The 13,529-nt window shown below is 37.0% G+C and overlaps 1 protein-coding gene across 1 annotated transcript; it reads right to left on the bottom strand.

Moving 5' to 3' along the window:
* Positions 1-1,670: 1,670 nt before the first annotated feature.
* Positions 1,671-5,527, bottom strand: LOC112194555. Its single transcript, XM_024334782.2, has 3 exons — positions 5,000-5,527; positions 3,211-3,887; positions 1,671-2,581 (listed from the first exon to the last, which is right to left on the bottom strand). Exons 2-3 carry the CDS (start codon positions 3,816-3,818, stop codon positions 1,888-1,890), a joined length of 1,302 nt encoding a protein of 433 aa, XP_024190550.1. The 5' UTR covers positions 3,819-3,887; positions 5,000-5,527; the 3' UTR covers positions 1,671-1,887.
* Positions 5,528-13,529: the final 8,002 nt, after the last annotated feature.

Raw genomic sequence — 13,529 nt, 5'->3', positions numbered from 1 at the left:
AGATGGGAAGTGAAGGGTGCGGGTGGAAACTTGTCTCAAGGCAAATGTACTGTACTAGCTTGAGTGTGTGGCTCTGTTAGGCTGAGTAGGCAAAAAGCACTAGGTGATGCTTTGGAGTGGTAGCTATGGTGATTGTACTCTTCTAGCAGTGACTTGGTGAAGTTTTTTTTTTTTTTTTGATCAAGAAGAAACTTCATTAATAATGAACTGGATACAATGAGTTTTGGCATCATCTCATACACAGAAATGGCCACTGGACTTCACACTGGAACTCCAACATGACTGACTAACGGAGCCAAACAAGCCCCGACTCAAAAACTACAGACTTAACTTGCACTACAATTAAAAGGCAAAGACAATAGGCACAGGCACACAACTTTGTCAACACTAACTCGCCACCCAGAGTCCTCCTGACCTGCCTTTGATCGACCAAGTCTACACTAGTTGTGACTTCGAACCCAACCAAACAAAAATGCCGGACCGTCAGACCTGAGACTAAATTAAACCTAAGACCATGGCCACCTTAATGTCAACACCGTCAATCCACAAAAGCTCCAAATCGCCATCACCTCCGACTCGAGATCAACCAGGAACAATCCCACTAGAAGGCCAAGGATGTTTGTCTATGCCAGTATGTCACCGCCAGACAATTTCGCCATCGCTGCTGACCTAACTCCAGAACAAGAACAACCTCTAGACCACTTAATAGAAGATTGTCAATGCCAAAATTGTAGTGCACCCGACCCGACCCAACAACTAAAACGTAAAACAAAACCTAGAAAGTAATTTATTGCTGAAAAACAAACCAAAAGAAACTAAACCCAAATAAAAGTGTTAAAACCATAAAACAACTTGGGCCGGACCCAAACAGTGGGCCCAAACCCAAGCATAATTCCGAGGGCAGAGGCTGTTCATGTCACCATGCCGCCATCTCGCAGCATAGACCCCGTCGTCCCACCACCGGCGAGATACCCGTCGAACCGAGCAGGCGCCGACCATCCCTCCGTCCGGCCTTCAACCCCATCACGCTTGCAAGAATCATCTCCCCTCCCAACCCTCTCCACCCCTTGCCATACATCGGTTCCAAACAAGATCGAAGCATGCCCAAACCAGATCGGAACAATCCGATCCGATAACAGCACTGCAGATCCCCACCTTGCCGCCACTGACTCGTCACCACCAGCCAACCTCCCCTACCCCCGTCTACACTCCAATCTTGGGGAGATCGAAACCCACCAGCCACCGTCCCACTGTCTGCACGCGAACCTGACGGAGCCTCCCCGCGATCTGGACAACATCACCAACACCATGCAGCCTTCCCTTCGATTGGGATTATTCAAGGGACATCCACATCCGGACACTGGGACCACGATAACCCGTCCGACGACAACGCCAGGAGGGCGTGCCGCCGGACGAGAATTTGAATTCTTTGTCGACTGCAGAGGCGGCTCTCTCTAGGTTTCAAGTTAGGGTTGAGTTGTTGTCTGACTTGGTGAAGTTGTAATGAATATATATCCATTTTCTTCCAAAAAAAAAAAAAATATCTATGATTTTTGAACTTTTGAGATAACAGTGCACTGCAACAACAAGGCAAATATATTCTAATCAACTTGTTCATTTTGTGGAGATCAGAAAGAGGTGGGCACGCCCGGCCTCTTTTGTGAAGATAGGAAGATTCACCAAGTTTTCAGTTCATTTTTCTGAAGTTGTGGTTTTTCCCAGAACATTTCATGCATGAGTTGAAGGATGTTTGGGGGACATGTAAGCAAGAGCTTTCTGTACACAACACCAAATGTTACCAGATATCAAGCAAAGTAATAGCAAATTCTGAGTTACATGGACATTATTCACCTCCATCCTTTTTGTTCCTCTATTTGTTTTAACTTTTCATAAAGAAGGGCAAGATGGTTTTCTGATCTTCCGACGGAAAGGCCTACATGCCTCAATGCTGAGATCCGCAGCCGCTGCAAGAGCCATGAAGATGGCAGCGTCTTCAACACATGTCACATGCCTCATTGCTAGTTGTACTAATGGCTTGCTGCTTTTTCCTTCTCCTTGTACTCTACAGCTCATGACAAAACCACCTACAACTGGACCCAAAGCCGCATAGTCTCCACTGCTTTGTGGACTTGGTAGCGGAGGGGCTGCTGCTGCAGCTGCTTGCATCTGTCTGTCGGTGTCGATGAAAAACTCACCACCCTTTTCAGCATTGATGTGGATTTCAGACATGAGAAGCTCTGCTGCTTCCTGGCATTCAGACAAAAGGCGAATTCGGCAGCAAACAGAATCTCTGATGCTACCACGCTCCCGCCATGCCTCAAGCTTTGCCCATGGCTGCCAGCTCTCAGGCCTGCAAGGATCAGGACTAACAATCAACCAAGCTCCTGGATTTGATCTTGCAACCCAATCACAACCTGTTGATGGCACAAATGGAGTGGTTATAAAGGCTGCTGCAACAGCAGAGCCAGAAAGATCATGTATCGTCACCTTCCATCCTTTTCTCTCTCTCCTTTCTGTCTCAAGATTAGAATCATCCACAGAACCTGACCAGTAATTGCTCAGTGGATCCACCTGGGGAACCCTATCAATACAATAATCTATCAGTAACTTAATTACCACATTATGGAAGTTAAAATTAAAATAGAAAGCCAACTTGTTCACAACAGGGAGAGAATGAATACATCATATATAAAATTGATCATATGTTTCTAGTACATACTGAAAAACATTTCTTGAATACTTGGAAATTTTAACAAATCTTGCATTTGTTACTGCATGTATTATCTTTAAAAGATCATATCATCATATTCAAAAGAAAAAAGAAAAAAGAAAAGTTGTCTAACAGGGTTGAGGACTAGGAAATAAAGCAAGCATAGGACAGGAAAAGACGCAAGAGTAAGACAAACACAGAGAAAGCAAAGTTAATATGATAATGAACCGACATCGGCTTATCAAATAATAAAAAATTAAAAAGCACAATTGCCTTTCTAATACTGCAGACATCCAGCAAGAATCTAGAAAGAGCAAAACAATATGGTAAACAGTAACTAACATTCTCCTTTCCAGTCAAGGTTATATTATTGTCCGCTAAATTATTCTCTCTTTTCTTACAGTGTCAATTTTCTCTCTTTAAGCAATCCTCACATGGTTTTCATGCCTTATGAATTATAACATTATAGACAATTAAAGAGATCATATAAGTCATATCACCTGTCTCGGCTAAACCTGCAGCTGAAAATAGGCTGCTTATTGGAACCTTGAAGCTGAACAATCTGCGGACTTAGTCTTGTCACATCATCAAACTGGAAAACATATCTTGGATCAGGATCAAGTCTTACTCTCAAATGAAGCTCCACACTCAGTTTTCCACTCTCCTGCTTGTTTTTGCCAATACCAATCCACCCACTGAAAAGGACAACTGGCTTTCCTGCTCCCCATTCAGGACCAACCTCCAGCTTAAATGTCCCAATTTGCTGCCTTTTGACCCCTACGCCACAATGGGATCCTTTCCTCCCTGTAAAAACAGCAATCTCCAGACACGCATGTGGGTTGTAGAAACAGCCAGGTACCAGCATCGCTTTGACATCTGAATGTTCAAGATAAAAACTTGAGGCTATGCTATGAGTATCAGGTGCAGCTTCAGGAGATGATAGTAAGGGGACTGATACTGTCTGCACAGGGAATCCCCGAAGGCGAATTTCACACAAACATGGAGAAGAGAATGCATGAATCCCAGACTTTTCAGATTTCAAAGCTGTTCCAGGAATCCTCAATCCCAGTGAGCCTATTGACAACCTAATAAAAGCCTGAGGATCCATTCTGGTCACAAAAGTTTCCCCATTTTCTCCAAAGCCATATACTTGAACAGATTAAAAATTCCTATGCATCTGAAGAAGAGTAACAATTAGATATCAATAAGTCAAATGGAAAATGAAGAATCTAAACCTGTACAATAGTTTTAATCTGATAAACTAAGAAATATTAAAACTTTTATCTCCAAAAAACTAACACACTGACATCTTTGGCTTTCAGACTTCAGTAAGTTCTTCAATATGACTGCCTAGTAAGGGGGGTACAGACCATATAGTACCGTTAGCAATATATCAAACCCTTGTACTGAGCAGATATGGTTGTTATAGAATTATTTAACATCTAGTGATTTATTTCAGTCTTGGGCCTCCAGAAATGGTTTTCATATCATTAGTTTGCTAGATTTTCCAATCCAATGTAAAACAAGAAAAATGCTGGTAGGATGATGTTTTCTTCCTGGTTTCTTCTTTGAAATGAGCAGATGAAAGAAAATGATATGCTTTTACAACTTTTAACATGAAGAAAGTCAAGAAACCCAAGTCTAGGAAATTATAATTTTATTTCCGTTTCTTCTACTTGCTTTCGTGATCATTACAGAAATAGTAAACTCCCATGAAAAGCATTGTATAAATTTCACACAACTAACAACTCAGGTCAGATTACTTAACATCAAGCCAACTTAATATTCCTTCACACTAAAGTCAACCACGCTCCATTATATACTGAAAAACAGAGAAAAGATCATACACTTGCAAAAGCTAACACAAAAAGCTCTATGCTCCATGTAAGCTAAACGTATCAATAGATCACTTTGTTGGAAATCTTAGTTACAATCTATTTGACATCAAAATTAAGCAATCTATTGCTTCAATTTCACAAGTAAGCACACAATTACATTTCAAAACTACTACAACATGTCAAGTTGTCAATACTGGGTAAGTGGGTGAGTCCCCAATATACTCTGCCACAAAAACTGTGCATCCAACACAGAATTTAAACACAACCCAGTTAGAATTTCAACAAACAAAACTTAACCCACAAGTATATACAAACTCCAACAAAAAAGACACATAATTCAGCCAACAGAATCCCCAGAAACACAAGAAACATTTATGATTCAGACAAAAAGCACAGTCCAGGAAGCTCAAAAAACGAAAGAGAAAAACAGACAAGAAAGAAACTTGCTTACCTAAGTTGTGGAGCTGAAGCAAGACCAGAAATTCAGCAGCAAAGCAAGTCAAGAAGGCAAGCAAGCCAACAAAACAACAACAACCAGGAGGACCAGAGACAAAAGAAACACCAAAAATCGGCTAACCCAATAAGAGAAGAGAAATCTCTTTTGGGAGGGAATAGAAACGAAACAGGAATGTGGGTGTAATAAATATGATGACAGGAACTTAGCAAGAAGAAAGGGAGAGAAGTGGGTTGGGTATTGTTAAACTTCAACACAGAAAAAGATGAGGGAAGTGGGTATTTATTGGTGTTGTTGTTGTTGCTACTGTTAGCTAAAGTCTCAGACTTTAACCGAGTCTGAACTAGCCTGCTTTGTTTGTCACGTACACTGTACACGGATCACGAGGACACACAGCACGCCCAACAACACCCTTCTCTTCTCTTCCACTCTCTCTCTCTCTAGACTCTCTGTTTCAGAATAAACAAACCCAAGTACCGGTCGTCGTATGCTTCTCTCCTTCTGGACTCTGCATCACTAGAAACCAATTGGTATTTTAATTTTCAGTTACTTTGTTTGTTTGTTTCATTTGAAAACGAAAATGGGACGAATTACAATTTGGTCTCTGAAATTTGAGTCAATTTGCACTGAAGCCCTTTTTGTTAGGTCTTGTTTAGGAATTTGGACGGATGCTGAGTTGCTGACATGGTCCGATCGTGCTCCTCAGGGGACTCTATTTGTGCCTTCCTACATATTTTACAACCGGAGTTGACGGGAGAGATTTGAAGGGAAAAAAAAAAAATTACAAAAGTTAGGCGACACGCGAGCTAAATTAGTAGTTTTTCTATGAGGTATGACCAGCTGGCACTCAATCGTTCTTCTTACGTCAGCGCACTACGACAAAATTAATTAAAACTAAAGAGAAAAACTTAATTGTTTTAACTGTAGAATTTTAGGCGGCAATCAATCTAATTGGTAGTTTCTTTAATTGTTGGTTTTCGTTTGCAATAAAGTACGTTATCTTGTTAAAGTTATTGATGAAGTTTGACGGAATGTTAAAACGATTTCATACTTTTCACGTGTTTCACAAAATCACGCTGCTTCAGAAAACCTAGGGTCGTCCTTTGCCAACTAGTGACTTGGATTGAAAACATTTGTTAACTATAAGGACATCATTGACAAACCAAACAACTTGGATGAAAATTAAGCCAGAGTGGTTTAAATGCAAAATCTAAATATATTAGGGAAGATAGTGATGACGATTGTTTTGTTATTATATGAAGTTATATATAGAGTATTAAGAAAGAAAGTAAAGAGATGAGGTGAGACAGTCGTGAATACAGCTGTAGCCAACACAAATATTAGGCTATCAGCTAGCTTCTTCTTCCTTCTGTCTATCTCCATTTCCATTTCTAATGAATTTTCTATCAGTTTATGACTACAACCACCACTCTCTTATTCAATGGAAATCATTTCCCACTAAATTCTGACTTCATCTCTTTCTTTATATATACTTTGTCATTTATAATATTGATAGAAATAGATTTCGTGACAGAATTGGCGCATTACATTTTGGCCATTTTGTTCCATTGTAGTTTCATTGTTCCTCGTACACCTTTTTAGCTCCGTTTCGAAAATTATTGCTGCAAAAGTATAGTTGAAATGGAGATTGTTTAATCATCTATTCATAAAAATTGTCGAATAAAATTAATGAAATAATGATTATGGTTATCAAACAACAATCTTTAATTTAAAGAAACTTTTTTGTTCCAAATAATCATTCAAGGAGAACCAAATTTATAAATAATTATTATCATTATCTAACAAGCTGAGCTAAGGGTGTCGTGTTTTTTTTTTTTTTCCTCTTCTTGGTTAAAAAGAGAATGTCCTCAATAAGGAATGCCAACACACAAAGCCTATAACATCCCCCGTCTTTCCTTCACTAGCAGCGCATGACTACAGTCTCCACACGTGGTAACCCATCCAAATACTCTGTAAAAGAAATATGAGCATCAACCTCAACCCAATTGGCAATCTAATCGGAAAAAAAAAACACCCAATTGGCAATAAATGAACTAATAAATAGGATAAACTCTCATGTTATACTTATCCCTGATACAAAATCATTGAGTCTAGATGTAAGTATTTTCAAGAGAGCAAAAGTAATGAAGCCAAGACCTCAACTGACTTATTAATGTGACACATTGCAGTTGTCTGACTAAATAAAAGAATTGATTGTTGTGCTTTGAAGTCTGTGTGGCGTCATGCTTACTCATTCATTGGTCATTCATGTTTTGCTCTCCAACGGCAAGTGAATATTAAAAGCAAGTTCACCGGTTGAGTCACCAGGTCACTTACTATTTACTATTTTTTTAATATTTATTTACACTCTCTGGGTCACAGGCACAGTTTCCAATAAGACCTAGGTGACCCAGAAAGTGACACATGGTGACCCAGGACACGAAATGTGACTCAGAGAGTGAAAATACACATAAAAAGCAGTGAATAGTAGGTGACATGGTGACCCATGGGTGGACTTGCTGTGTTTATTCCATACTTGAAGTCATACATTTGTTTATTTGGTTAAGTATATAAACCAGATTTTTAGGATAAAATCTATTTTTATGTCATGTAATCTTTTTAGAAAAATATGTTTCCTATTAGGTGTCAAATTGTTCAATGAAATTGATTTTGTTTTAGGGGAAGTCTTTAGTTGACGCATATATAGGTTTTGCAAACATGTTTTCCTACTAATGCTTTGCATGGCAGAACAAGGCAAAGTAGTTTTTATAGGTTTGATAATTCACTTGTTCCATATCAAAGTGAATTAGCAAGTCAAGTTTCTTTCACATATCATTCATGTCATGTTGCATGTGCGAGTGTCCTACAAGATCAGTTGGGAATCAAGCATGCTCAACGGTTGATGTATGAAGAATTCGAGATGAGTGGAACCACATCTAGAAGCAGTAAGCAAATTGGTGAAATGTAGTTCAACCAGTTAGAAGGAGTCTAGTTAGAGGTAACCATATATGTCTAGAGTTATCCAAGAGGTTGTAAGTTTTCCTTGTGACTTACTTACATTCTTATAGTGTGTGCTTAAATACTTGGCCTTCAAGAGTTAAGCCCCGCAGTTGTTTACTTCACGTTGAGAGTTTTACTGCGTAAACAATTCTTGTGTTATTGTTTATTTTGTTTTGTTTCATGTGGATCACGTAAAATCTTGTTTATTCTGTTTTCGCACTCAAGAGATAGCAAGTTTCTTACAATCCCTTATTATCGTTTAGAAAGGCGCCCCCCCCCCCCCCCCCCTCTCCGGGCATTCTAGTACTTTCGGGGGATGCTGTAATGTGGCTGTGGAGGGATTTTTTTTTCCTGGTTTTTTTTCTTCCCTTTCTTTCTATTCAGTTTTCATCATTTATTTTGTTGTTTTAGTTATTAATAAAGATAATATTAGGATTTTACGTGTCAAAAAGTATAAGTAGGTTTTATGAAACAAAAAAAGTATAAGTAGGCTGTACAAAGGAGAGGGTAAAATTTCTACCTATGTCTCCTCTACAATGCATGTTTTAGGTACTTATCCCTCGGCTGAATTTATAAATGTTGTATCATGTGAGAAACCAGATAACCAAAAAAAAAAAAACATTGTGACATGAAGAATTGGAATAAAATCGAACAACTAAAAGACAAACAAATGGAAATTCCATAAGAAATAAATTTCCAAAAGCAAGAGAATCTTTGGACAAAAGATTTTGCCTTTTTCATTTTTGTTGTTTTTCGTTTTTGAAAGGGAACAGCGAAAAGGGGTCAAAATAGCTATAGGCAAAGGACAATCTTAGAGTAGACTTTTGCTCTAAAAGCATCAAGAATGCATGATGCCTATTTCTATCATCCAATATCAAGTGAAGATAACTTCATTAATCATAAAGGTAAATGGATTTTCTTCTCTCTCTTAAGAGAAAGAAATATTTGAATTTAGGACCACTTAACTACAAATGAAAAATTAGATAGAACGACAAAAAAGGTTTAAATTGACTGACTAAATTAGAAATTTTTTAGAAACAGTGATGTTCACCTACTCAAAAACTGAGCAAGAAAATTATGCACAGTTGTGATTTGATTTAGATCTAATAATGGAAAGAATTAGTGTAAGTTGTTTTATTTTCTACCGTTTGATCTAGAACCAAGGGTTGTGAGCATAATTTACTTGTTTAGTTACTGAACATGTTAGATTACTGTTTTTTTTTAAAAAGCTTAATAGCCGAATTACCTCATATTTTTCCTTCTATTGTCAATTTACCCAATAACACTAACTTTTCCAAAGTTTGTCAATTTACACATTTTTGTTAACTTTTATCAAGTTTCACCGTTATGTATTCTCACATGCCAAACATATGAGGGTAATTTGGTCTTTTTCATTATTCATTTTTTATTTTCTTTATTTAAATTTAAATTTTTTATTTTATGTTTCTTTTTTGTATCAAAATCTCACTAACCATCAATTTTTATTTTTTGTCAACAATAACTTCGCTCCATTTTGAGGCTGAATAGGCAAATACAAATCTTATCCAAAATTAGGAATTATTATTAACTTTCATGACAAAAAAGATTTTATTTTTTATTTTTTTTGCAGATAAACAAAGAAATAAAATAAAGAGAATTTTTATATACATATCCTTAATTACTTAATATACATACCAATATTTTGATATTTTACTAATTTAGATTTGACAAGCTAATCAAACCAAAGAAGAAAAGGCATCCTCAAAGGAGACTGAGGCTCCAAAGAATGGAGACATGTCGGAGAGTTCAAGTTTTTCTCCATCTGAGGCAGTGTAGGTGAAGATAACAGGATCCCATGACCAGGAAACAATGGAGGATGCCGCCATTTTGGCACCAGGTGCTCATTTGGATTGAGGAAAGTCGCCAGTAACCCTTGTAGCATCTTTGCTTTTGATAATCTCTTAGGTGATGCAGGGTGTTTTGCTGGATGTGTGTTAAGCTTCTTAGCCTGAAAATGTCGAATTACTTTGGTAGTGACTCTATCTGACAACTCTACTGAGCGGGTCATTATGTGTAATTTTACGGAACTTCAATATTAGTTGATTATTTCTCTAAAAAAAAAAAATTAATCAAATTACCAGAAAAGACATTTATATTAGATTCTGGTATCGTTCTCCTCCAAAAACCATATTCCGCACAGGTATATCTAAAGTGATTACAAGAGCATACAAAACCTCCCATCGGTTGCTTCGTAATTGCTTGAAATTGTAAACATGATTAATCTAATATATCCCCTCTTAAACTCAAGGACATACTCATGTTTTTTTTTACTCCTACTGGTACCTAATCATTAGTCAAACTAGACTTCCAATTAATTGTATATGCTGCTATCTCTGAATATCCCAACTAAAATTTTGAACAAAAGACAAATCGCCTCTAGTTGTCCTTCAATCTGATCATACATTTTCAAGACTCCAATCCATCTCCAACCAAGCGAAGTCAACAAACCATTTTAAGAAAACAGAGAAACCCTAATCGTACTTGCAATCGGCTGGATCAAAAATTGCATCATTGCATGTTGTTCGATTTGGGTAGTCCACTGCGTCCATCCTTAGGATGGGATCCATTGACTATATGGCATTGAGAAAAATCTGTTAACTGATTGATAATTGATGTTGGTGTATGAGAATTATGGGTAGTTTGGGCAACTTTTGGTTGTGTATTTTGTAAAATGATAGGACGAAAACTTAAAAAGGTGGTGTATTAAGTGACGGGTGTATATTAAGTGATTAGTGATGTATATTTAAAATTTTTCTAAAATTAACAAACAAACTATATTACCCTCATGTGCCAACATGAGAACACTTAACGGTGGAACTTAACAGAAGTTTACAAAAATGTATAAATTGACAAATTTTGAAAAAGTTAGTGTATTATAGTGTAAACTTGATAAGTTAATGTGTAATTGACAATACATAGAAAATTCAGAGGGTAATCTAGCCATTAAGCCTTTTAAACATGAGTTAGTTAAATGACAATGGACAAAAATATGGTAAAATCAGTTCAATATTCATGAAAAGCCGGTTTGACAAACATGTAGTAAAAGCCTTTTAAACATGAGTTCTAACTTTCTTTCCCTCCTAAAAAAAAGACAAAAATATAGTAGGATAATGGTCCATTTGGTTTGGGGTGATAATCAATATTAACATTGTGGTTGCAAAATGTTTAATTTTACCCTCTTATTAATTTGCAAAGTTGATCAAAGTTGGTCTAAAAACTAATTTTGACAAAATTTTTCTGGTGTGCAAGTTATGTGTAAGGATAAATTTGTCATCTCAATCAAAAAATAAAACAAAATAAAATTAATTTAGAAATTTTATGGAATGAAATTATAAAAAAAAAAAAAATAGAAATCCACAACCTCTTATTTTTTTAGTGAGACACTGTTTTTTATTTAATTTCAATTTTATGCTATTTAATTTTTAATTTTTACTTTTCATATTGAAATTTATTCTTGTACGTGTGGGAATTTTTGTCAAAAATAGCATTTGGACCAAAATTAATGAATTTTGCAAACCACAAGTGCAAAATTAACCGTTTTTAAATTCCAAAGTTAATTTTGAGCATCACTCCAAACCATACATACTATTTATAACTTTTACCCCAATATAGTAGTCATTTCTAATTTGTTTTTTAATACTAACTCACTCACATAACCGAGGTGATTTGCTGCCTCACCCTCGATCAAAAAAAAACAAAAACCTGACGCCAATTGTTTGAAAATGTAGGATAGTTGAACTACTTGTTGAAAATGATAGGTCACAACATAAGCAGTTTAACATCACATGACTTTTATTAGTCTCATAAAAAAAAATCACATATATAGTTCAATTTTTTTCTTTTTAGATTCTATTAGGCCATAAACTTCGGGGAGAGAAAATACTTACGTCCAAACTAGTTTTTACATATATGCTTAGAGTATCTTTAGCAGACTCTCTATTTTAGCTCCTTAGCTATTTTAGAGAGCATTTTTAGCCTTTTATTCATTTTAACAGCTGCACCAGACTCCTAAGTGGCTCTCCATTATAACTTTTAGCTCGCTCCTAAATATAGAGAGCGAGATGAGGCTCTCTATAATTTAAAACATTCCTTTTGAGTTATTTTATATAATTTATAAATACATTTAAACTATTTAATTTTCATTTTAAAAATAATTTAAATTTAAAATTATCTAAAATAGAGAGCACTAATACAGACGTATTTCTAAAGTGGCTAGCCAAAATGACTTTTTAGGTATTTTAGCTAAAATTTGACTCAAAATGGCTAGCATTGCTAAAGATCTTTAGCAAACTCTCTATTTTGGCTCATTAGCTATTTTAGAGAGCATGTTTAGCTTTTTATCTATTTTAGCAGCTGCACCAGACTCCTAAGTGACTCTCTATTATAACTTTTAGCTATCTCGCTCCTAAATATAGAGAGCGAGATGAGACTCTCTATAATTTAAAACATTCCTTTTGAGTTACTTTATGTAATTTATAAATACATTTAAACTATTTAATATTCCTTTAAAAAATAATATAAATTCAAAATTAGCTAAAAGAGAGAGCACTGATACAAATATATTTCTAAAGTGGCTAAAATGACTTTTTAGCTACTTTAGCTAAAATTTAACTAAAAAATAACTAGCATTTTTTTTGAAACAAAAGTTGATTGCATTAGATGACCAGCCAAAAAGCCAGAGTCTAACATACAAGTAAAGACAGAAAAATGGCGGGGTAACGACCACGCTCCTATCTAAGTAATGTAAACTCATTACAAGTCAATTTTGAGCCGTTTTGGAAAGCGAACCCATAGACAAAGAACAACTTCGTGTCTTCTAGGGCAAAATCATTGATGAACATCCCCATTAGCTAGGCGCGCAATTGCAGTACCAACAGAGAGCCACTTCCTAACAAACAAATAGGAGCCAACCCTTATCCATAAGCTACTTTCTCCAGTCAAACTCGAGATAATTACCAATTCCACCGGAAACATGATCTGAATTAAACTAGCACTTTATGACAGTAAACAAGCCCAACCGCCCAAGTAGGTCATTCTCGGGTCAGGCCAGGCCAGCCCACTAAGTAACATATGAGGGTGGCAAGACACCCTCCCACATGGCCCAATTCTTTGAAGAATCAAACCAACCCACAAGGGCCCAAAAGATGCCCCCCAGAAAGCCCAAGCCCAGAGTCAGAGGCCCTAGCCCAAAAGCGGTGCTAGTCAGCACCCCGCACCGCCTGAGCCTGCCGCACCGTTTCTCTGTCCGGTGGGCGTCCACCCCAGGCTGCCATCACCGCCTTCACTCAACCTTTGATTAAGCCGCTGCAACGAACGACGCAGCCGACCACCAAAACTGCAAGGTACCACAATGCAGCCAACCAAATCTCAAAAGTCGAGTCCGATCACCGATCGATGCACTGCCCAAACCACTGACGCCGATCGATTAGCACCCGGACCCGATTCCACCACCCCTCACGAAATCTAGCAAAGGAAATCTCGACCCAGC

This window comes from Rosa chinensis, chromosome 1 (assembly GCF_002994745.2).
Source record: "Rosa chinensis cultivar Old Blush chromosome 1, RchiOBHm-V2, whole genome shotgun sequence".
In the NCBI taxonomy this organism is placed as follows: domain Eukaryota; kingdom Viridiplantae; phylum Streptophyta; class Magnoliopsida; order Rosales; family Rosaceae; genus Rosa; species Rosa chinensis.
This window is presented reverse-complemented; position numbering and strand designations above follow the sequence as displayed.